General features: G+C 44.8%; 1 protein-coding gene across 1 annotated transcript in view; it reads right to left on the reverse strand.

Moving 5' to 3' along the window:
- The window catches only part of FGD1 (FYVE, RhoGEF and PH domain containing 1), a 146,780-nt gene extending 121,903 nt beyond the window's left edge, over positions 1-24,877 (reverse strand). Inside the window, exon 1 of the mRNA XM_060763285.2 lies at positions 24,293-24,877. Coding sequence (XP_060619268.2) covers positions 24,293-24,533 — 241 coding nt within the window. The 5' untranslated portion in view covers positions 24,534-24,877. The remainder of the gene's footprint in view (positions 1-24,292) is intronic.
- Between the last annotated feature and the right edge of the window lie 347 nt (positions 24,878-25,224).

Below are 25,224 nucleotides of genomic sequence, written 5' to 3' on the forward strand. Positions count from 1 at the left end.
GTAGGTGAACTACAACTCCAAAACCAAAGGACACTGCCTACCAAACCCTTTCAGTATTTTTTGTTGGTCTTGGGAGAACTGTGTGACAAGTTTGGTTCAATGCCATAGTTGGTGGGGTTCAGAATGCTCTTTGATTGTAGGTGAACTATAAATCCCAGAAACTACAATTCCCAAATGACAAAATCAATTTTTGGAGTGAAGGACATACATTGGGTTGTTAGGTGTTTTGTGTCCAAATTTGGTGTCAATTCGTCCAGTGGTTTTTGAGTTCTGTTAATCCCACAAACGAACATCACATTTTTATTTATATAGATTTATTTATTTGGAGAGGTCCCAGCAGCTTACACAAGTTAAAAATCCTTTGTGAGAAAACCAATTGCTGATAAACATCTAAACAAATTAGCATTCCTGTATGTTCTTGCAAAATGACTCTCTGGGAGTACGTCTCCCAGTATCATAGCATCACAGAGTTGGAAGAGATCTCAAGGGCCATCCAGTCCAATCCCCTGCCACGCTGGAAAATAAATCATGTTATCTGGAGACTTCTGAGAATTGCAGTCCCCAGATGACACACTCCAGTCTTGTTCTTAGTTAATGTCCTAAGTTAATTAGGCATGAGGGGGGAGTGCAAGCAGGATATCCTTCTATCGGTCTCTGATCTCTACTGTCACGGAAGTAATGGGCAAAACTACCTCTGAATATTCATTCAACCTGGAAAGAACTGACGGGCGGAGTGCCACAAGCAAGGTCCCATCCTGGGCCCAGTCCTGTTCAACATCTTTATTAATGACTTAGATGAAGGGTTAGAAGGCATCACTATCAAGTTTGCAGACAACACCAAATTGGGAGGGATAGCCAATACTCCAGAGGACAGGAGCAGGACTCAAAACAATCTTGACAGATTAGAGAGATGAATGGCCAAAACTAACAAAATGAAGTTCAACAGGGACAAATGCAAGATACTCCACTTAGGCAGAAAAAACAAAATGCAAAGATACAGAATGAGGGACGCATGGCTCAAGAGCAGTACATGTGAAAAAGATCTTGGAGTCCTCGTAGACGACAAGTTAAACATGAGCCACCAATGTGATGCGGCGGCAAAAAAAGCCAATGGGATTTTGGCCTGCATCAATAGGAGCATAGTGTCTAGATCTAGGGAAGTCATGCTACCCCTCTATTCTGCCTTGGTTAGACCACAGCTGGAATATTGTGTCCAATTCTGGACACCTAAATTGAAGAGAGATATTGATAAGCTGGAATGTGTCCAGAGGAGGGCGACTAAAATGATCAAGGGTCTGGAGAACAAGCCCTATGAGGAGCGGCTTAAGGAGCTGGGCATGTTTACCCTGAAGAAGAGAAGGCTGAGAGGAGATACGATAGCCATGTATAAATATGAGAGAGGAAGTCACAGGGAGGAGGGAGCAAGCTTGTTTTCTTCTGCTCTGGAGGACGTGGAACAATGGCTTCAAACTACAAGAAAGGAGATTCCATCTGAACATGAGGAAGAACTTCCTGACTGTGAGAGCTGTTCAGCAGTGGAACTCTCTGCCCTGGAGTGTGGTGGAAGCACCTTCTTTGGAAGCTTTTAAACAGAGGCTGGATGGCCATCTGTCAGGGGTGCTTTGAATGCAATATTCCTGCTTCTTGGCAGGGGGTTGGACTGGATGGCCCATGAGGTCTCTTCCAACCCTTTGATTCTATGTTTCTATGTCAACTAACGTCAAGAGAGAGAGGCTTTGAAATCCAGGATTTATTCAGCTCTGAATACAGATATTGCTCAGCAGTTGCCAATGAAGAGAGAAACTATTAACTCAGAAAATACTAGACTGCTTTCACTGCCTGTTCTAACTACATCTATGAAGTAACATTCAAGTTTTTAACCCTTCATTACTTTAAAAACTGGGACTGTGAGAGCCGTTCAGCAGTGGAACTCTGCTCTGGAGTGTGGTGGAGGCTGCTTCTTTGGAAGCTTTTAAACAGAGGCTTTTTTTTTTGTCATGTTAGGAGAGACTTGAGAAACTGCAAGTCACTTTTGGTGTGAGAGAATTGGCTGTCTGCAAGGACGTTGCCCAGGGGACGCTCAGATGATTTGATGTTTTTATCATCCTTGTGGGAGGCTTTCCTCATGTCCCCGCATGAGGAGCTGGAGCTGATAGAGGGAGCTCATCCGCCTCTCCCCGGATTCGAACCTGCGACCTGTCTGTCTTCAGTCCTGCCGGCACAGGGGTTTAACCCACTGCGTCACCGGGGGTCAGGGGTGATTTGAATGCAATATTCCTGCTTCTTGGCAGGGGGTTGGACTGGATGGCCCACGAGGTCTCTTACAACTCTACGATGATTCCTTGCCTTCAGAAATCCTATGCAATTAATGGAGTTGCCATAAGTCACCATGGGATTTGAAAACACATACACACACACTAGCTTCCTGCAGAACACAGTTGATGCAGAGGTGCCAAAATTCCTATGCTTTGCCACTAACAGCCTGGATAACAGTCCCATTCCTCCTGGAAGCATCCTCCAATATATGTGGAACGCTTCAGTGACGCAGCCTCAGCACAGCCGTTGGTCCATCCCATCCTAAAACGATTTGACTTGCTTGCTGGCACACAGAGAGGGATGGGATCCTGGCCGTTAGGAAACCACACACACACCCGTCCTGCGCAGCCATCCTCCGCTCCCAGCCCAACAAGCTCTTTTCCAGCTTGCAGGCCTCACTCTCCCCTCCCCACTTGAGCCAGCGGCTGGCAGCTGCTGCTGACACAGTGAACTCCAGCCCCAGAGCTCCCCAGCCCGGCCCCTTTCTAAAGATAGCTCTTCTCACCCAGATGGATGGAAAAAAAGAAAAACGGTGGGACTAGCCCAATAAAACAGCCAGCAAGGAAGGGCAGCAGGAACCTCCCAAAGAGGTGCCCTCCACCCCACCTTTCTGACAACCAAGTGCTCTGGTCCTCCAACAGAAAACCAGCTGGAGGCATTTTCGTTTCTCAGGCGGAAAGAAATGCCCTGCCCCACTTTACACCCAGTTGTTAAGAGTCATCATCTGACAGGAGCCCCCCATTTAAGATGTACACACAGGAGAACTTTCCAATTGTATGTGAACTGTAGGCAAGACCTTCCTGGGTCTGCCACCCTTCCAGTCAGATCCTTTATCCAGGATCTGATCCCAGGTTTTCTGCTTTAACTGGATTATATGTGTCCACACTGCCAGATAATCTGGAATAAACAGAAAACCTGGGATCAGATACTGGGTCTGCCACCTCTAGGGCCCTTCCAGTTGTTGTTATTCATTCGTTCAGTCGTTTCCAACTCGTGACCTCATGGACCAGCCCACGCCAGAGCTCCCTGTCGGCCGTCTCCACCCCCACCTCCTTCAAGGTCAAGCCAGTCACTTCAAGGATGCCATCCATCCATCTTGCCCTTGGTCGGCCGCTCTTCCCTTTTCCTTCCATTTTCCCTAGCATCATTGTCTTCTCTAATACAGGCCCTTTATCCAGGATCTGATCCCAGGTTTTCTGCTTTAAACTCAATTGTCCACACTGTCAGAAAGTCTGGGATAAACAGAAAACCTGGGATCAGATCCTGTATCTGCCACCCTTATGTCCCTTCCAGACAGGCCCTTTATCCCAGGATCTGATAGCAGGTTTTCTGCTTTAAACTGGATTATATGTGTCCACACTGCCAGATAATCTGGGATAAACAGAAAACCTGGGACCAGATCCTGGGTCTGCCACCCCTAGGGCCCTTCCAGTGGTTGTTGTTGTTCATTTGTTCAGTCATTTCCAACTCTTCGTGACCTCATGGACCAGCCCACGCCAGAGCTCCCTGTCGACCGTCACCACCCCCAGCTCCTTCAAGGTCAAGCCAGTCACTTCAAGGATGCCATCCATCCATCTTGCCCTTGGTCGGGCCCTCTTCCTTTTTCCTTCCATTTTCCCCAGCATCATTGTCTTCTCTAATACAGGCCCTTTATCCAGGATCTGATCCCAATTTTTCTCCTTTAAATTGGATTATATGTGTCCGCACTGCCAGATAATCTGGGATAAACAGAAATCCTGGGATCAGATCCTGGGTCTGCCACCCTTAGGGCCCTTCCAAACAGGCCCTTTATCCCAGGATCTGATCCCAGGTTTTCTCCTTTAAATTGGATTATATGTGTCCGCACTGCCAGATAATCTGAGATAAACAGAAAACCTGGAATCAGATCCTGGGATATAGACACAAATGTAGGACTTGGGTATACAATGCAGGTCCCTAGAACACTGCAAATAATCGTGGGTCCTTTACATTAAATACCCTACGAGCTCTGCTTTCAGAGAAATCTGAGGACAGTTTCAGTCCTCCATACTTCAATCAAACAGATTATCTGATAGAAACTTTAGAAAGTATGCACCCACTGATTAATCTAGGGTATTAACTGTCTTATTTTTCTGAGGCTGTTTTGAATCTGATGAAAGGAGATGAGAAAGAAAAAAGGAGGAATATTAAAGAGAGCCTCTGATTTTAACAATAGGCAGTTGTTCTGCAGCACTGTCGTATGCTCATCAGTTTCAACATTAAGCTACATTTAGTTCAAGAAACTGTATTCCTAAGTAAGAGTCTATGGGGCTGGCTGGCATGTTTCATAGAGAATTTATTGATTTATGTTGTATTGTTACTGTTATGATTTTATTGATGTTAATGCTTTTATATTGAATTTTGCCTTGTAAACCGCCTCGAGTTGCGAGTAGGCTGAAAGGGGCGGTATACAAATACAGTAAATAAATAAATAAATAGAATCACAGAGTTGGAAGAGATCTCGTAGACCATCCAGTCCAACCTCCTTCTAAGAAGCAGGAAAAAATTGCATTCAAAGCACCCCCAACAGATGGCCATCCAGACTCTGTTTAAAACCCTGTTTGGCTTACAACTCCCTACTGTAGATGCTGCATTTCCCAAACATCTGGATGACCAGAGTAGTCTAACCCTGGCCTACAAATCTCCAGCCCCGAAGTGTCTTTATCCTCCATTCACATCTCCCAAAAAGTTATCTAAGGTCCCTTCTACACTGTCCTTATATCCCATGATCTGATGATCCCAGATTATCTGCTTTGAATTGGATTATATGAGGGCAACTAAAATGATCAAGGGTCTGGAGAACAAGCCCTATGAGGAGCGGCTTAAAGAGCTGGGCATGTTTAGCCTGACGAAGAGAAGGCTGAGATAGCCATGTATAAATATGTGAGAGGAAGTCATAGGGAGGAGGGAGCAAGCTTGTTTTCTGCTGCCCTGGAGACTAGGACGCGGAACAATGGCTTCAAACTACAAGAAAGGAGATTCAGTCTGAACACGAGGAAGAACTTCCTGACTGTGAGAGCTGTTCAGCAGTGGAACCCTCTGCCCCAGAGTGTGGTGGAGGTGCCTTCTTTGGAGGCTTTTACACAGAAGCTGGATGGCCATCTATTGGAGGTGCTTTGAATGCGATTTCCTGCTTCTTGGCAGGGGGCTGGACTGGATGGCCCATGAGGTCTCTTCCAGCTCTAGGATTCTATGATTCCACTGCCAGATAATTTGGGATAAGAAGATGGGATCAGATCCTGGGATATAAGGACAGTATAGAAGGGACTGAAGTTGAGATTTTTTAGTATGTTATATTGTAGTTTGTTGTTCGGACTTGGCCCCATGTGAGTCGCTCCGAGTCCCCGTTGAGGAGATGGTGGCGGGGTATAAATAAAGTTTATTATTATTATTACTAGCTGTCCCCTGTCAGGAGAACTCTGATTATATTTTCTTGCCCTGGTGAAAAGAGTTGGACTGGATGGCCTTAAGTATTTTCTGTTGGTCATGGGGGTTCTGTGTGGGAGGTTTGGGCCAATTCTATCGTTGGTGGGATTCAGAAAGCTCTGTGATTGTAGGTGAACTATAAATCCCAGCAACCACAACTCCCAAATCTCAAGGTCTATTTTCCCCAAACTCCATCAGTGTTGACATTTGACTGTATTGAGTATTCATGCCAAGTTTGGTCCAGATCTATCATTGTTTGAATCCACAGTGCTCTCTGGATGTAGGCGAACTACAACTCCAAAACTCAAGGTCAGTGCCCACCAAATCCTTTCAATATTTTCTGGTAGTCATGGGAGTTATGTGTGCCAAATTCAGTTGCATTCCATCTTTGGTGGAGTTCAGAATGCTCTTTGATTGTAGGTGAACAATAAATCCCAGCAACTACAACTCCCGAATGACAAAATCAATCCATCCCCAACGCCACCAGTATTCAAATCTGGGTGTATTGGGTATTTGTGCCAAATTTGGTCCAGTGAATTAAAATCATCCTACATATCAGATATCTAAATGATGATTCATAACAGTAGCAACATTATAGTTATGAAGTAGCAACAAAAGTAATGTTGTGTTAGGGGGTCATCACAACATAAGGAACTGTATTAAGGGGTCATGGCATTAGGAAGGTTGAGAAACATTGTATTAAAATGAAGCCATGTTGTTTAATAAATTTGCAGCCCTATTCTTAGGCCTTTCACATCTTTCCTTGGTGCTCTTTAATTCCTCCGCCTCTTTTATATATTTACACAAGGGGGGGGGGCTGGCAAGAAGCAGGGGGCTGATGAACTGTTGGGTTTCCGCTACACCACAGCTGAGTCTTGACATTATTTGACTTAGGGATCTAGTTTCACCTTTGTTTTCTGCTTCTTTAGAAATCTGGTGTTCCTGTGTCCCAAAGCCAAGGAAGTCAGCTCCTGCCCGCTTTCAGACCAAGCACATCTCTCACTGTATGTATGTTTGTGTGGTACACTCATGTGTAGACTTGTGGGTGGGGAGGTTTGTTAGAAGGACCAAACCTTCCTTTCCTGCCTTGAGGCAGGCTCCGGCCCCCAAATAGTCCCCCTGTGGCTTTCCCTGGAGCCAGGATGTGGCTTTGCTTTATGTCGACCCAGCAACGTTCCTGAAGGCTTTGTAATGAAGAGGAATGGGGAAGAGATCAGAAACAGGGAGGCCCTTGCTACAGGGATGGCAGAAGAGATGGGCATTGTTGGGCAAAGACAGCCAGGACATGGTCCAACGGAGCTCTCCCACTCCTCTTTGACAGCAACTGCAGCAGTCTCTTTATTTGAAGAGCACGGGCAGATCTGCTTCATCCTCAACCCATCTGCTACCAGTTCACTTCAGGGCTCCTTGGAAAAATCACAAGCCCAATTCCCCAGCCTCTCTCCTCTCACCCACACAACTGTTCCTCTGACCACAAGATTCCTGTCCCTTCTCAAAACCACAGAATTAACTCCCTCATCGTTTTGCTTTGACCTATCAAGACTAAAGAGAGAGAGAAATGGAGAAACCTCAAAGAAACCTTCCCCAGCGACTTATTGCATCTAACCACTCGGTTCTGCTGCCTCCTAAAGGAGCCAGGAGTTCCAGCTGACTTCTTTGCAAACAAGGCATTTTGTTTTCAAGCAACACCTATTGGAAGCAAACTGTTGTTCTTGTTTATTCGTTCAGTCATTTCCGATTTTTCGTGACCTCATGGACCGGGCCACAGCAGAGCTCCCTGTCAGCCGTCACCACCCCCAGCTCCTTCAAGGTCAAGCCAGTCACTTCAAGGATCCCATCCATCCATCTTGCATTTGGTCGGCCCCTCTTCACTATTTTATCGAGATTGGTCATTGCTCTCCTCCCATACATCCCAGAGAGCACTGTGGACTCAAACAATGATGATCTGGACCAAACTTGGCACAAATATTCCCTATGCCCAAATATGAATATGAGTTTGGGGGAAATAGACCTTGACATTTGGGAGTTGTAGCTACTGGGATTTATAATTTACCTACAATCAAAGAGCATGCTGAACCCAAGCAACGACAGAATTGGGCCAAACTTCCCACACAGAACCCCCATGACCAACAGAAAATACTTAAGGCCAACCAGTTAAACTCCCTTCACCCGGGCAAGAAAACGTAATCAAAGCCTTCCTGACAATGAGCCATTCAGCCATAGATAGAGATAGATAATATATATGATTCATGCACACACAGATATAGTATCAGAGATTTGAAAGGGGCCCCTAAAGAAGGACAATTATATGTTGTATGTTCCAGAGTAGGCAAACCAGACAATCTCCACATCAACACTGAGAAAGAAATAGCAAGAAATACTGTTTACCCACAAGCATAAAGAAATTACATATATTAGAAACCAACACTTTCTCATTGCTTTATTTTCCAGATCACCAGACTGGGCCACAGCAACACATGGCAGGGGATAGCTAGTGTGTGCATAGCCACATATTAAGTAATGTTCACGTGCTTTCAAATTGCTTCCTTTTTGAAACACTGAGAAACTCCTTTGGGTGATGGGAAATGAGTTTGCGATGTGTCACCCTTGCCAACCAATCAATCCTATGTGCAATTAGCCTTCGACACACACAGATACTCTATACTCAAATCTAATGCTCACATTTTTTGGCTAAATTACCATGCCAAAAATAGGGTGTGCATTAGATTTGCTTCATACAGTTAGTGCTGAGCAAATTGGAAGCTGCTTCAGAAGCTGAACCTGGAGCCCCTATTTGAGGAACATGTTGTTGTTAATTTGTTCAGTCACTTCCGACTCTTTGTGACCTCATGGACCAGCCCACGCTCCCTGTCGGCCATCACCACCCCCAGCTCCTTCAGAGTCAAGCCATTCACTTCAAGGATGTCATCCATCCATCTTGCCCTTGGTCCCTCTTCCTTTTCCCTTCCCTTTTCCCCAGCATAATTGTCTTCTCTAAGCTTTCCTGTTTTCTCATGATGTGGCCAAAGTACTTCATCTTGGCCTCTACTATCCTTCCCTCCAATGACCAGTCAGGCTTTATTTCCTGAAGTATGGACTGGTTGGATCTTCTGGCGGTCCAAGGCACTCTCAGAACTTTCCTCCAACACCACAGTTCAAAAGCATCTTTCTTCCTTCGCTCAGCCTTCCCTATGGTCCAGCTCTCACATCCACAGGTGACTATGGGGAATACCATTGCCAGGCCCGTAGCCAGGATTTTGATTTGGGGGGGGGGGGGGCTGAGTTTGATTCAGGGAGGGGGGCTGAGTCTGAATGAAAGAGGGTCTACCCTAGCAAACCTTTTGTATCGTTACCCCAATACCCCCATGCATATGGAATATATTGAGCATGGTAATCAGATCATGATATGAGTAAACATAACAGTTGAAATAATGTACCAGTAAGGACTTCTCACAGACCATCATGAGAATTTCGAGGGGGGGGGCTGAAGCCCCTCAACCCCCCCCCCCCCCCCGGCTACATGCCTGACCATTGCTTTAACTATGCGGATCTTCGTTGCCAGTGTGATGTCTCTACTCTTCACTATTTTATCGAGATTGGACATTGCTCTCCTCCCAAGAAGTAAGCGTTTGTTTTTTTGTCATGTCAGGAGCGACTTGAGAAACTGCAAGTCGCTTCTGGTTTTAGAAAATTGCCTGTCTGCAAGGACGTTGCCCAGGGGACACCCAGATGATTTGAAGTTTTTATCATCCTTGTGGGAGGCTTCTCTCATGTCCCCCGCATCAGGAGCTGCAGCTGATAGAGGGAGCTCATCCGCGCTCTCCCCGGATTTGAACCTGCGACCTGTTAGTCTTCAGTCCTGCCGGCACAGGGGTTTAAGCCACTGCGCCACCGGGGACTCACATCTGTAGGTGATTATGGGGAATACCATGGCTTTAACTATGCAGATCTTCGTTGCCAGTGTGATGTCTCTACTCTTCACTATTTTATCGAGGTTGGACATTGCTCTCCTCCCAAGAAGTAAGTGTCTCCTGATTTCCTGGCTGCAGTCTGCATCTGGAGTAATCTTTGTACCTAGAAATACAAAGTCTATCACGGCCTCCACGTTTTCTCCCTCCATTTCCCAGCTGTCAATCATTCTTGTTGCCATAATCTTGGTTTTTTTGATGTTTAACTCCAACCCAGCTTTTGCGCTTTCTTCTTTTATTAGAAAGCTCCTCAGTTCCTCCTTGCTTTTGGCCATCAAAGTGGTGTCATCTGCATATCTAAGGTTGTTAATGTTTCTTCCAGCGATTTTCACCCCAGCCTTGCATTCCTCAAGCCCCGCACATCGCATGATGTGTTCTGCATACAAGTTGAATAGGTTGGGTGAGAGGATATAATCCTGCTGCACGCCTTTCCCAATCTTGAGCCAGTCTGTTGTTCCATGGTCAGTTCGTACTGTTGCTACTTGGTCCTTATACAGATTCCTCAGGAGAGAGACAAGGTGATTTGGTAGGCCCATACCACCAAGAACTTGCCACAGTTTATTATGATCCACACAGTCAAAGGCTTTAGAATCTATATAAATAAATATGTAATGTTCGTTTGTGGGATTAACAGAACTCAAAAAGCACTGGATGAATTGGCACCAAATTTGGACACAAGACACCTAACAACCCAATGTATGTCCTTCACTCAAAAAAATTGATTTTGTCATTTGGGAGTTGTAGTTGCTGGGGTTTACAGTTCACCTACAATCAAATAGCATTCTGAACCCCACCAATGATGGAATTGAACCAAACTTGGCAAACAGTTCTCCCATGACCAACAGAAAATACTGGAAGGGTTTGGTGGGCAGTGTCCTTTGGTTTTGGAGTTGTAGTTCACCTACATCCCGAGATCACTGTGGACTCAACCAATGGTGGATCTGGACCATACTCTACACAAATACTCAATATACAGGCATGTAGCCAGAGGGGGGGGGGGCTTGAGGGGCTTCAGCCCCCCCCCCCCCCCCGAATTCTCATGGTGGTTCACGAAAAAGCCTTACTGGTGCATTATGTAAACTGTTATGTTTATTCATATCATGATCTGATCACCATACTCAATATATCCCATATGCATGGGGGTATTGGGGTAACAATACAAAAGGTTTGCTAGGGTAGACCCTCTTTCACTCACTCAGCCCCCCCCCCTGAAACTCAGCCCCTCCCCGAAACCCCCCTTGAAAAAAATTCAGCCCCCCCCCCCAAAAAAAAACCGAAATCCTGGCTACGGGCCTGTGTCCAAATGTGAACACTGGTAGAGTCTGGAGAAAATAGAATCTTGACTTTCGGGAGTTGTAGTTGCTGGGATTTATAGTTCACCTACAATCACAGAGCATTCTGAATCCCACCAATGATAGAATTGGGCCAAACCTCCCACATAGAACCCCCATGTGGGCCACAGCAACGCGTGTCAGGGGATGGCTAGTAGTCAATAAAACAGAAATAGATGTTTTTCTGAAACTCCCTGCCTTTCTCCATTATCCAGCGGATATTGGCATATTGGAATATTGGAAGCAAACAACCCAAGGCTTTTGTGGCTGAAAAATCTGGATTGCAAGATGGAAGCACACATAGTACACGCACACACTATCTTTACGAATAGCCAGTGGTTTCTAGTGGTAGTGTTCACACTCCTCTGGGTTTCTTCAGCCATTCTGTGGAGGAGTATTGTACGACACACACACAGAGCTAGACAGTCTGAAATTGAGAAAGGGGGAGTGGCAGGCAAAAAAAGAAGAAGCCTGCTAACTCTTCCCAATAATAACCTATACACTTTTCAACACTAGAAACCGGCAATCCCCCTTTAAGTATCGTTTGCCAACAAAACCCCTGCAAAATGCATGGGTTTGCCATAAGGCACATGCATGTACATGTGCAATTCTCAATTTCCTGCCACCCAACAATTCCTTTTTCAGTTCTGCTTTCTTCCCACCTTTTTTTCCCTGGGATAAATGGGATAATAAAGAAAGGAAGGCTAGGAGGAAGCGGGATCCTTGGATTTGCTTCTCCTAGCAAAGGGGTGGGAGTGTATCCTAGTGGGTAAATCATTCTTTGAAGGGAAGGGGAAACACGCCAAAGGGAAAGGGTGGTCATTTAGGCCGGTCAATTCCTATCCATGGATTAGCTTTTCTTTTTAAAGGAAAGTAAAAAAAAATGAAACCAGTGCTCAAGGCAAAATCGAATAGATTATATATGTAAAAGGCTTCCATAACAGTTTTTCTGTACTGTAGCAGCAGTCTCATCAGGTGCTGGCTCAGACAGAGAGCATGTTTTAAAAGGAGAGAGAGAGAGAAAAAGCTCATTCTAGTCTGAATTAACAAAGGAAAGAGGCGGAGAAGGGAAGGGCTTGCCTTGCCTCAGGAACAAAAACTCAGGCCAGAAAATTAGCCAATTTTCTGACCCTGTATGACTCCCCTTCTCAAAGCTAAAACACTGGAGACAATTATCAAGGCCCCTACTTCCAGGCTTCCGCTTCTACTCCCTAGGAAGCACTGCCACCCATTTGAAGATAGGTCAAAAAGCTTGGAAGCAAATAGGCAATAGGTTGTTGTAGGTTTTTCGGGCTGTATGGCCATATTCTAGAAGTATTCTCTCCTGACGTTTTGCCTGCATCTATGGCAGGCATCCTCAGAGGTTGTGAGGTCACAACCTCTGAGGATGCCTGCCATAGATGTAGGCGAAATGGTTTGTCGGGCTGTACGGCCCTATTCTAGAAGCATTCTCTCTTGACATTTCGCCTACATCTATGGCACGCATCCTCAGAGGTTTTGAGGTCACAACCTCTGAGGATGCCTGCCATAGATGTAGGTGAAATGGTTTGTCGGGCTGTACGGCCCTATTCTAGAAGCATTCTCTCCTGACGTTTCGCCTATATCTATGACAGGCATCCTCAGAGGTTGTGAGGTCACAACTTCTGAGGATACCTGCCATAGATATAAGTGAAACGTCAGGAGAGAATGCTTCTAGAACATGGCCATACAGCCCGAAAAACCTACAACAACCCATTGATTCTGGCCATGAAAGCCTTCGACAAATAGGTAATATGTGTATATGTATATGTGCCTTCAAGTCATCTGCCAACTTATGGCTACCCCATGGATTTCATAGGGTTTCCTTAGGCAAGGGATACTCAAAGATGCTTTTGCCAGTTCCTTCCTTTGACTGACAGCCTATAGTACCTCGCATTCACTGGCAGTCTCCCATCCAATTGATAATCATGGTTTGACCTTGCTTAGCTTCCAAGATCAGACAGGAACTGGTGCCTTTAGAGCAGTGTTTCTCAACTTTTCTAATGCCGTGACCCCTTAATACAGTTCCTCATGTTGTGGTGACCCCCAACCATGACGTTATTTTCGTTGCTACTTCATAACTGTAATTTTGCTATTGTTATGAATTGTAATGTAAATATCTGATATGCAGGTTTTTTTTCATTCACTAGACCAAATTTGGCACAAATACCCGAAACGCCCCAATTTGAATACTGGTGGGGTTGGGGGGATTGATTTTGTCATTTGGGAGTTGTAGTTGCTGAGATTTATACTTAATCTTCAATAAAAGAGTATTCTGAACTCCGCCAGTGATGATGGAATTGAACCAAACTTGGCACACAGAACTCGCATAACTAACAGAAAATACTGGAAGAGTTTGGTGGACATTGACCTTGACTCTTGGAGTTGTAGTTCATCTACATCCAGAGAGCACTGTGGACTCAAACAATGATGGATTTGGACCAAACTACACGAATACTCAATATGTCCAAATGTGAACACTGGTGGAGTTTGGGGGAAATAGACGTTGATGTTTGGAAGTTGTAGTTGCTGGGATTTATAGTTCACCTACAATCAAAGTGCACTCTGAACCCCACCAACGATAGAATGGGGGCAAACTTCTCACATAGAAGCCTCATGACCAACAGAAAATACTTTGTTTTCTGATGGTTTTTAGTGAGCCCTCTGGCACCCCCACACGACCCCCTCAGGGGTCCTGACCCCCAGGTTGAGAAACACTGCTTTAGAGTATGACAATCAAGAGGCATAACATCTAAGAATGAAGAATTTAGTTGTTTTCATATTACCACAATCAGTGGATTTTGGTCTCCACAATGAAAAATCAGTGCCAGTTCCCAAAAGGTTTGCATGTCCCATCTGAAATAGCATCACAATAGGGTTCTTGGGTATTTTCAACCACTGTGAAGGATAGCTCATTACATTTTTCCCCTCTAGCATTTTTCAGGCTGCTAAGAAATGTTTCTAAGAATACTAGACTTGCAAAGGTGACTCAAGTGTTGTCAGTATCCCATGTGAGATTTTTCACACCAAGGAGAGAGAAGTGGAGAAAACACATGCCTTTCCTGCCTGTCTCATTTCACACCTGCCTCTTGGTAGGATACAGTTTGGGATCAGATCCAGGGAGGATCCAGACAGCATGTTTAATGCAGTTTGACACCCTTTAACAACCATGGCTCAATGCAATGGAATACTGAGAGCTGTAGTTCGGTGAGGCACCAGCATGCTTTGGCAGAGGTTGCCAAAGGCCTTGTAAAACCACAACTCCCCTGATTCCATGGCCAAAGGCCTCTTGGTAGGATACAATTTGGGGAGGATCTACATAGCATGTTTAATGCAGTTTGACACCCTTTAACAACCATGGAATCCTGAGAGCTGTAGTTTGGCGAGGAACCAGCATGCTTTGGCAGAGGCGGCCAAAGGCCTTGTAAAACCACAACTCCCATGATTCCATGGTCAAAGGCCTCTTGGTAGGGTACAATTTGGGATCAGACCCAGGGAGGATCTAAAATTGCTTATTTTATTGCAATTTGTACTTTTGTATTATAAGTTGTTCGGGCTTGGCCCCATGTAAGCCGCTCCGAGTCCCCGTCGGGGGAGATGGTGGCGGGGTATAGATAACGTTTTTATTATTATTATTATTATTATTATTATTATTATTATTATTATTATCACACAGCATGTTTAATGCAGTTTGACACCCTTTAACAACCATGGCTCGATGCAATGGAATCCTGAGAGCTGCAGTTTGGCGGGGCACCAGCATGCTTTGGCAGAGGTGGCCAAATGCCTTGTAAAATTACAACTTCCATGATTCCATGGCCAAAGGCCTCTTGGTAGGATACAGTTTGGTGAGGATCTACACAGCATGTTTAATGCAGTTTGACACCCTTTAACAACCATGGATCAATGCAATGGAATCCCGAGAGCTGTAGTTTGGTGAGGCACTAGCATGCTTTGGCAGAGGTGGCCAAAGGCCTTGTATAACCACAACTCTCATGATTCCATGGCCAAAAGACTCTTGGTAGGATACAGCTTGGGGAGGATCTACACAGCATGTTTAATGCAGTTTGACACCCTTTAACAACCATGGAGAGCTACAGTTTGGTGAGGCACTAGCATGCTTTGGCAGAGGTGGCCAAAGGCCTTGTATAACCACAACTCCCATGATTCCATGGCCAAAGCCTCTTGGTAGGATACAGCTTGGGGAGGATCTACACAGCATGTTTAATGCAGTTTGACACCCTTTAACAACCATGGAGAGCTGTAGTTTGGTGGGGCACTAGCATGCTTTGGCAGAGGTGGCCAAAGGCCTTGTATAACCACAACTCTCATGATTCCATGGCCAAAAGACTCTTGGTAGGATACAGCTTGGGGAGGATCTACACAGCATGTTTAATGCAGTTTGACACCCTTTAACAACCATGGAGAGCTACAGTTTGGTGAGGCACTAGCATGCTTTGGCAGAGGTGGCCAAAGGCCTTGTATAACCACAACTCCCATGATTCCATGGCCAAAGCCTCTTGGTAGGATACAGCTTGGGGAGGATCTACACAGCATGTTTAATGCAGTTTGACACCCTTTAACAACCATGGAGAGCTGTACTTTGGTGGGGCACTAGCATGCTTTGGCAGAGGTGGCCAAAGGCCTTGTATAACCACAACTCTCATGATTCCATGGCCAAAAGACTCTTGGTAGGATACAGCTTGGGGAGGATCTACACAGCATGTTTAATGCAGTTTGACACCCTTTAACAACCATGGAGAGCTATAGTTTGGTGAGGCACTAGCATGCTTTGGCAGAGGTGGCCAAAGGCCTTGTATAACCACAACTCCCATGATTCCATGGCCAAAGCCTCTTGGTAGGATACAGCTTGGGGAGGATCTACACAGCATGTTTAATGCAGTTTGACACCCTTTAACAACCATGGAGAGCTGTAGTTTGGTGGGGCACTAGCATGCTTTGGCAGAGGTGGCCAAAGGCCTTGTATAACCACAACTCTCATGATTCCATGGCCAAAAGACTCTTGGTAGGATACAGCTTGGGGAGGATCTACACAGCATGTTTAATGCAGTTTGACACCCTTTAACAACCATGGAGAGCTATAGTTTGGTGAGGCACTAGCATGCTTTGGCAGAGGTGGCCAAAGGCCTTGTATAACCACAACTCCCATGATTCCATGGCCAAAGCCTCTTGGTAGGATACAGCTTGGGGAGGATCTACACAGCATGTTTAATGCAGTTTGACACCCTTTAACAACCATGGAGAGCTGTAGTTTGGTGGGGCACTAGCATGCTTTGGCAGAGGTGGCCAAAGGCCTTGTATAACCACAACTCTCATGATTCCATGGCCAAAAGACTCTTGGTAGGATACAGCTTGGTGAGGATCTACACAGCATGTTTAATGCAGTTTGACACCCTTTAACAACCATGGAGAGCTATAGTTTGGTGAGGCACTAGCATGCTTTGGCAGAGGTGGCCAAAGGCCTTGTATAACCACAACTCCCATGATTCCATGGCCAAAGCCTCTTGGTAGGATACAGCTTGGGGAGGATCTACACAGCATGTTTAATGCAGTTTGACACCCTTTAACAACCATGGAGAGCTATAGTTTGGTGAGGCACTAGCATGCTTTGGCAGAGGTGGCCAAAGGCCTTGTATAACCACAACTCCCATGATTCCATGGCCAAAGCCTCTTGGTAGGATACAGCTTGGGGAGGATCTACACAGCATGTTTAATGCAGTTTGACACCCTTTAACAACCATGGAGAGCTACAGTTTGGTGAGGCACTAGCATGCTTTGGCAGAGGTGGCCAAAGGCCTTGTATAACCACAACTCCCATGATTCCATGGCCAAAGCCTCTTGGTAGGATACAGCTTGGGGAGGATCTACACAGCATGTTTAATGCAGTTTGACACCCTTTAACAACCATGGAGAGCTGTACTTTGGTGAGGCACTAGCATGCTTTGGCAGAGGTGGCCAAAGGCCTTGTATAACCACAACTCTCATGATTCCATGGCCAAAAGACTCTTGGTAGGATACAGCTTGGGGAGGATCTACACAGCATGTTTAATGCAGTTTGACACCCTTTAACAACCATGGAGAGCTATAGTTTGGTGAGGCACTAGCATGCTTTGGCAGAGGTGGCCAAAGGCCTTGTATAACCACAACTCCCATGATTCCATGGCCAAAGCCTCTTGGTAGGATACAGCTTGGGGAGGATCTACACAGCATGTTTAATGCAGTTTGACACCCTTTAACAACCATGGAGAGCTGTAGTTTGGTGGGGCACTAGCATGCTTTGGCAGAGGTGGCCAAAGGCCTTGTATAACCACAACTCTCATGATTCCATGGCCAAAAGACTCTTGGTAGGATACAGCTTGGTGAGGATCTACACAGCATGTTTAATGCAGTTTGACACCCTTTAACAACCATGGAGAGCTATAGTTTGGTGAGGCACTAGCATGCTTTGGCAGAGGTGGCCAAAGGCCTTGTATAACCACAACTCCCATGATTCCATGGCCAAAGCCTCTTGGTAGGATACAGCTTGGGGAGGATCTACACAGCATGTTTAATGCAGTTTGACACCCTTTAACAACCATGGAGAGCTACAGTTTGGTGAGGCACTAGCATGCTTTGGCAGAGGTGGCCAAAGGCCTTGTATAACCACAACTCCCATGATTCCATGGCCAAAGCCTCTTGGTAGGATACAGCTTGGGGAGGATCTACACAGCATGTTTAATGCAGTTTGACACCCTTTAACAACCATGGAGAGCTGTAGTTTGGTGGGGCACTAGCATGCTTTGGCAGAGGTGGCCAAAGGCCTTGTATAACCACAACTCTCATGATTCCATGGCCAAAAGACTCTTGGTAGGATACAGCTTGGGGAGGATCTACACAGCATGTTTAATGCAGTTTGACACCCTTTAACAACCATGGAGAGCTATAGTTTGGTGAGGCACTAGCATGCTTTGGCAGAGGTGGCCAAAGGCCTTGTATAACCACAACTCCCATGATTCCATGGCCAAAGCCTCTTGGTAGGATACAGCTTGGGGAGGATCTACACAGCATGTTTAATGCAGTTTGACACCCTTTAACAACCATGGAGAGCTGTAGTTTGGTGGGGCACTAGCATGCTTTGGCAGAGGTGGCCAAAGGCCTTGTATAACCACAACTCTCATGATTCCATGGCCAAAAGACTCTTGGTAGGATACAGCTTGGTGAGGATCTACACAGCATGTTTAATGCAGTTTGACACCCTTTAACAACCATGGAGAGCTATAGTTTGGTGAGGCACTAGCATGCTTTGGCAGAGGTGGCCAAAGGCCTTGTATAACCACAACTCCCATGATTCCATGGCCAAAGCCTCTTGGTAGGATACAGCTTGGGGAGGATCTACACAGCATGTTTAATGCAGTTTGACACCCTTTAACAACCATGGAGAGCTACAGTTTGGTGAGGCACTAGCATGCTTTGGCAGAGGTGGCCAAAGGCCTTGTATAACCACAACTCCCATGATTCCATGGCCAAAGCCTCTTGGTAGGATACAGCTTGGGGAGGATCTACACAGCATGTTTAATGCAGTTTGACACCCTTTAACAACCATGGAGAGCTGTAGTTTGGTGGGGCACTAGCATGCTTTGGCAGAGGTGGCCAAAGGCCTTGTATAACCACAACTCTCATGATTCCATGGCCAAAAGACTCTTGGTAGGATACAGCTTGGGGAGGATCTACACAGCATGTTTAATGCAGTTTGACACCCTTTAACAACCATGGAGAGCTGTAGTTTGGTGGGGCACTAGCATGCTTTGGCAGAGGTGGCCAAAGGCCTTGTATAACCACAACTCTCATGATTCCATGGCCAAAAGACTCTTGGTAGGATACAGCTTGGGGAGGATCTACACAGCATGTTTAATGCAGTTTGACACCCTTTAACAACCATGGAGAGCTATAGTTTGGTGAGGCACTAGCATGCTTTGGCAGAGGTGGCCAAAGGCCTTGTATAACCACAACTCCCATGATTCCATGGCCAAAGCCTCTTGGTAGGATACAGCTTGGGGAGGATCTACACAGCATGTTTAATGCAGTTTGACACCCTTTAACAACCATGGAGAGCTGTAGTTTGGTGGGGAACTAGCATGCTTTGGCAGAGGTGGCCAAAGGCCTTGTATAACCACAACTCTCATGATTCCATGGCCAAAAGACTCTTGGTAGGATACAGCTTGGGGAGGATCTACACAGCATGTTTAATGCAGTTTGACACCCTTTAACAACCATGGAGAGCTATAGTTTGGTGAGGCACTAGCATGCTTTGGCAGAGGTGGCCAAAGGCCTTGTATAACCACAACTCCCATGATTCCATGGCCAAAGCCTCTTGGTAGGATACAGCTTGGGGAGGATCTACACAGCATGTTTAATGCAGTTTGACACCCTTTAACAACCATGGCTGTAGTTCAGCAAGGCACTATAATGACGATGATGATGATAATAATAATAATAATAATACTTTATTTATACCCAGCCACCATCTCCCCAAGGGGACTCGGGGCGGCTTACATGAGGCTAAGCCCAACAACACATCAGTAAAAATAAAACAGCAACAAAAAAGTACAATTAATATAACTTACATATAAACAATAACACACAGAATTAAAAACCTTATGGATCAATTCTAGCATGCTTTGTCAGAGGTGACCAAAGACCTTGTAAAACCACAACTCCCATGATTCCATGGCCAAAGGCCTCTTGGTATGATACAGTTTGAGATCAGATCCAGGGGGGATCTACACAGCATGTTTAATGCAGTTTGACACCTGTTAACAACCATGGCTCAATGCAATGGAATCCTGAGAGCTATAGTTCAGCAAGGCACTAGCATGCTTTGGCAGAGGTGGCCAAAGGCCTTGTAAAACTACAACTTCTATGAGTCCATGGCCCTGAGCTCCGGAAGTTAAAAGTAGTATCAAACTGCATGATTCTACAGTGTAGATCAGTGGTTCTCAACCTTCCTAATGCAGTGACCCCTTAATACAGTCCCTCATGTTGTGGTGACCCCCAACCATAACATTGTTTTTGTTGTTACTTCATAACAGTCATTTTACTACTGTTATGCATCATAATATAAATATCAGATATGCAAGATGCATTTTCATTCACTGGACCAAACTGGGCACAAATACCCAATGCACCCACATGTAAATGCTACTGGGGTTGGGGGAGGATTGATTTTGTAATTTGGGAGTTGTCGTTGCTGGGATTTATAGTTCACCTATAATCAAAGAGCATTCTGAACTCCACCAGCGATGGATTTGAACCAGATTTGCCACACAGAACTCCCATGACCAACAAAAAACACTGGAAGGGTTTGGTGGGCATTGACCTTGAGTTTGGGAGTTGTAGTTCACCTATATCCAGAGAGCACTGTGGACTCATGCAATAGTGGATCTGCACCAAACTTGGCACAAATACTCAATATGTACAAATGTGAACACTGGTGGGGAAAATAGACCTTGACTTTTGGGAGTTGTAGTTGCTGGGATTTATAGTTCACTACAATCAAACAACATTCTGAACTCCACCAACGATATAATTGGCTCAAACTTCCCTCATGGAATCCCCATGACCATCAGAAAATACTGTGTTTTCTGATGGTCTTTGGTGACCCCTCTGACACCCCTTCGTGACCCCCTCAGGGGTCCCGACCCCCAGGTTGAGAAACACTGGTGTAGATGCACCGCCAGAGAAACGCAAAAAAAAGGGAGTAATTTTCAATCTAGCCAAGACATAGAATTGATCCAGGCTACATACATCACGTGAAATGTTGTGAGCCTTTGTGTAGCCAAGTGTCAAGGAATTCAGCTAGTGTATCTTAGGTAGGGAAGATTCAAAAATAGAAGGGCAACAAGAGCATGCTGAACTAGTACGGCACGGAAAAGGAGAGGAAAAGTATCTGCAATGGAACAAGACAATAAGCGTGGGTGGATGGGTGGGTGACGCTAATGGAAGGGGGGATTCGAAAGTCTTGCATCCGAGAGAGCAAAGTGACAGCAGTCTGGATTTCACTCCAAGGCATCAGGAGTCTTTGACAAGATGATGGGGTGGAATTAGGGGGCGGAGATGCCTGCTCAGAAGTGAACGCTCTGGAAAGCCTCCCCCAATCCCGAATCTCCTCTGTAACAATTCAACTGCATTCCTCTTTGTTTTAAAAGCTGGCTTCTTGTTGCAGAGGTTGGGCTTTTTGGGGGGGGGGGGGGACCAAGACTCAAAATGGCAGGGTTGCAAATAATAATAATAATCATCATCATCATCATCATCATCATAGAGAAATTATTCTCTGGAAAAGACTACATTGGGGTCTGAAGGAAAAGTGGGAAGGGTAGGTTGTACCCCTGCAACCGCTTTGAGAGAAAAGACCACAAAACTGGCCACGTCCTTCCTCCTATATTTTAGGGTTTCGGGGATAGTTTTGGGCACCTTTGACAGGACAGGGCAGAAGACAAAACAAGTTCACACACTCATTTAGGACCTAAAGAGGCTGCAGCTTCGGACAATCCCCCAAAAGAGAACAATCCACATTTGCTCCAGCTATGGATGCGTTTACACTATAAAACGGATGCAGTTTGACACCAGTTATGGGATCATCGGAGTAAGAGTGTGTCAAGGAAGGGTCAAAACTCATCTCTTCCTGCAAGCCTCCCCAGTCAATGTCAACTTGTGAATCTGAACCTGCATTTTAACTCTGTGTATCTTATTATATGTATTTTAATAGCGCTTTATCTCTTTCTTTTCACAATGTTGTACCCGTCCTGAGTCCCTCTGCGGAAGTTGAGATAGGACGGGATATAAAAGCCCGAAATAAATAAATAAATACCCCATCTCATGGGGAGGCAGATAATTTATGATGATGGTTGTTGTTGTTAGTTTAAATTTTTTTAAAAAATATCAGGAGAAAAGCACAAATAAAATATTGATACGTACACGCCTTATCTCTTTGTGTTAACAATGTTTTACCCTGCCCCAAGAAGAGGTGGGCAAATATTAGTATTAATATGATTCAATAGTTTTTTTTTAATTAACAGAAAGAAGCCACACACCAAAAAAAGACCTCACTACCTCTGAGGATGCTTGCCATAGATGCAGGCGAAACGTCAGGAGAAAATGCCTCTAGAACATGGCCATACAGCCCGAAAAAACCTACAACAACCCAGTAATTCCGGTCATAAAAGCCTTCAACAATACAAAAAACAAAAACAAAACACAACACTGATACATACACAAACACAGTCATACCACACAACAATTACATATCAGACTATACAACACATCTCTGCTCTGATCCCATATAAGTCTAAACTACAAACATAGTTAGTTACATGACCCCGGAGATTAATTTTAAATTCGTGTCCTGTGTTCTAATCTATCCTGTGTATTTCATATGTATTTGATAGAAATACATTTCAAGACGTGTTTTTATAGAAATATGTTTTTAATATGTATCTTTTAAAGAACTACATTGTAATGTATATGTTTATGGAATTTTTGTAATGTTTGTGTGTTTTGCCCGTAACATGAGGTCGGTAGGAAATAAAATTAATAATAATAATAATAAATAGAAAATTGATTTTGAAGCTGGATTTCTTGCTCTGTTGTTGTTGGCAAACAAATAATAATAATAATAATAATAAATAGAAAATTGATTTTGAAGCTGGGTTCCTTGCTCTGTTATTGCCAAACTACAATAATAATATAGAAAATTGATTTGGAAGCTGGATTCCTTGCTCTGTTGTTGCTGCCAAACTACAATAATAATAATAATAATATAGAAAATTAATTTGGAAGCTGGGTTCCTTGCTCTATTGTTGTTATTGCCAAACTACAATTATTATTATTATTATATTATTATTATTATTATTATTATTATTATTATTATATAGAAAATTGATTTGGAAGCTGGATTCCTTGCTCTGTTGTTGTTGCCAAACTACAATAATAATAATAATAATAATAATAACAATAATAATATAAATATAGAAATTTGATTTTAAGGTGGATTCCTTGCTCTGTTGTTGTTGTTGCCAAACTACAATAATAATAATAATAATATAGAAAATCGATTTGGAAGCTGGATTCCTTGGTCTTTTGTTGTTGTTGTTGCCAAACTACAATAATACAATAATAATAATAATAATAATAATATAGAAAATTGATTTTGAAGCTGGATTCCTTGCTCTGTCGTTGTTGCCAAACCATAATAATAATAATAATAATATAGAAAATTGATTTTGAAGCTGGATTCCTTGCTCTCTTGTTGCCAAACCACAATAATAATAATAATAATAATAATATAGAAAATTGATTTTGAGCTGGCTTCCTTGCTCTGTTGTTGTTGCTGCCAAACTACAATAATAATAATAATAATAAATGATTTGGAAGCTGGATTCCTTGCTCTGTTGTTGCGAAACTACAATAATAATAATAATAATAATAATATAGAAATTTGATTTTGAAGCTGGATTCCTTGCTCTGTTGTTGTTGTTGCCAAACCCCAATAATAATACAATAATAATAATAATAATAATATAGAAAATTGATTTTGAACTGGATTCTTTGCTCTGTTGTTGTTGCAAAACCACAATAATAATAATAATAATAATAATAATAATAATATAGAAAATTTACTTTGGAAGCTGGATTCCTTCCTCTGTTGTTGTTGCCGCCAAACCACAATAATACCATAATAATAATAATAATAATAATAATATAGAAAATTGATTTTGAAGCTGGATTCCTTCCTCTGTTGTTGTGATTGTTGTTCAACTACAAATCCCATGATTCCCCAGATGTGAGCCTTGACAGCTCAAGTGGTGTCAATGTAGGCAGATGGCACATCCCAAGGCCCTGATGCCCCCAGGTATTTCAGCCCCTTCTACACTGCCCATACATCCCAGGTTATTTGCTTTGAACTGCCAGATCATCTGGGATCAGATCCTGGGATGATATAGGGCAGGGTAGAAGGGCCTCCCTCCTCCCCCCTTTCTCCCACTGTCTCCCACTCCCCTGAACCCGGAAGCTTGAACCATTGGAGCAGACTTCCCTTTCACAATTCAGAGGCCACCCCAAGCCCTGGCCTCAGCCCATCCCCTCCATCGATGGGCGAGATAAGACAGGGGGGGCTTGGCTCCATCCACACACGCCCCGATCCCCACTGCTGGGGCTTACCGGCTCGGTTGTGGGGCGCAGGCGAGGCAGAGGGGGCGCCCCCTTCGATGTGGTAGGAAAACCTCATGGCTTTGAACTGCTGCGAGTAGGATCCGCTGGGCTCCGGGCTGGGCATGCCCACCAGGCTGCTCCTCTGCATGATGCCTGGGCTGCAGGGCTCCCCTGCCTCCTTCAGTCCCCCCCAAAAGCCAGCCCAGGGCGGCCCCCCAGTGTCGAGCCCCTGGCAGCCCCCATCGCCCATTAGAAACACATCCCGAGTGGATCCTCAGCATGCAGGCAGGTCCTTTGCAACAAGTCTTGGCCAGGAAGGGACCAGAGAGGAGGCTGGAGAGCTTTTCCACGTTGGAGGGTCTGCTCCTCCTCCTCTTCTTCCTCCCTCCCTCCCTTTTCCTCCTCTTCTTCTTCCTCCCTCCCTTCCTTTTCTCTTTCTCTCTCTCTCTCCACAGATCCCCCCCTCTCCGCCCTTACTCCTTGCAAGAAGGTTTGCAACCAAACCTTCCTCTGTATGTGTGTGTGTGTGTTTAAAAAATCAGGATTTCATGAGCCACACACAGCCACAAACGTCGATTGGTTCGCCTTGCCTGCCTTTTAGGGAGGAGCAGATCAGTGCAAAAAAAGGGGGGTGTCTTTCCCCTCTCTTCCTCCCCTCCCCTGGATATTGGGGGGGGGGGGGGTTGGCAATTGATTTCTTCTCACTTGGGAGGGAGCCACCAACAGCTGTTATGGGGGGGGGGGGAGGAATCAGCTCGTTTTTGAAGTCAGTTTACTTTGAGGTTTCTCCTTGTCTCCTCTCTCAAAAAAATAATATTTTGGGGAAGTCTCAAAAAGGGAGGCTTTGATCTTCTCTAGAGTTTGAATTAATTTCAAGGTTGGGGGTTCAGTCTCTCCTCACTCTTGCTTTCTTTTCCCCCTCTTTCTGCCTTTTCCCTGCC

The sequence above is a fragment of the Anolis sagrei genome, chromosome 2 (assembly GCF_037176765.1).
Source record: "Anolis sagrei isolate rAnoSag1 chromosome 2, rAnoSag1.mat, whole genome shotgun sequence".
NCBI lineage: Eukaryota > Metazoa > Chordata > Lepidosauria > Squamata > Dactyloidae > Anolis > Anolis sagrei.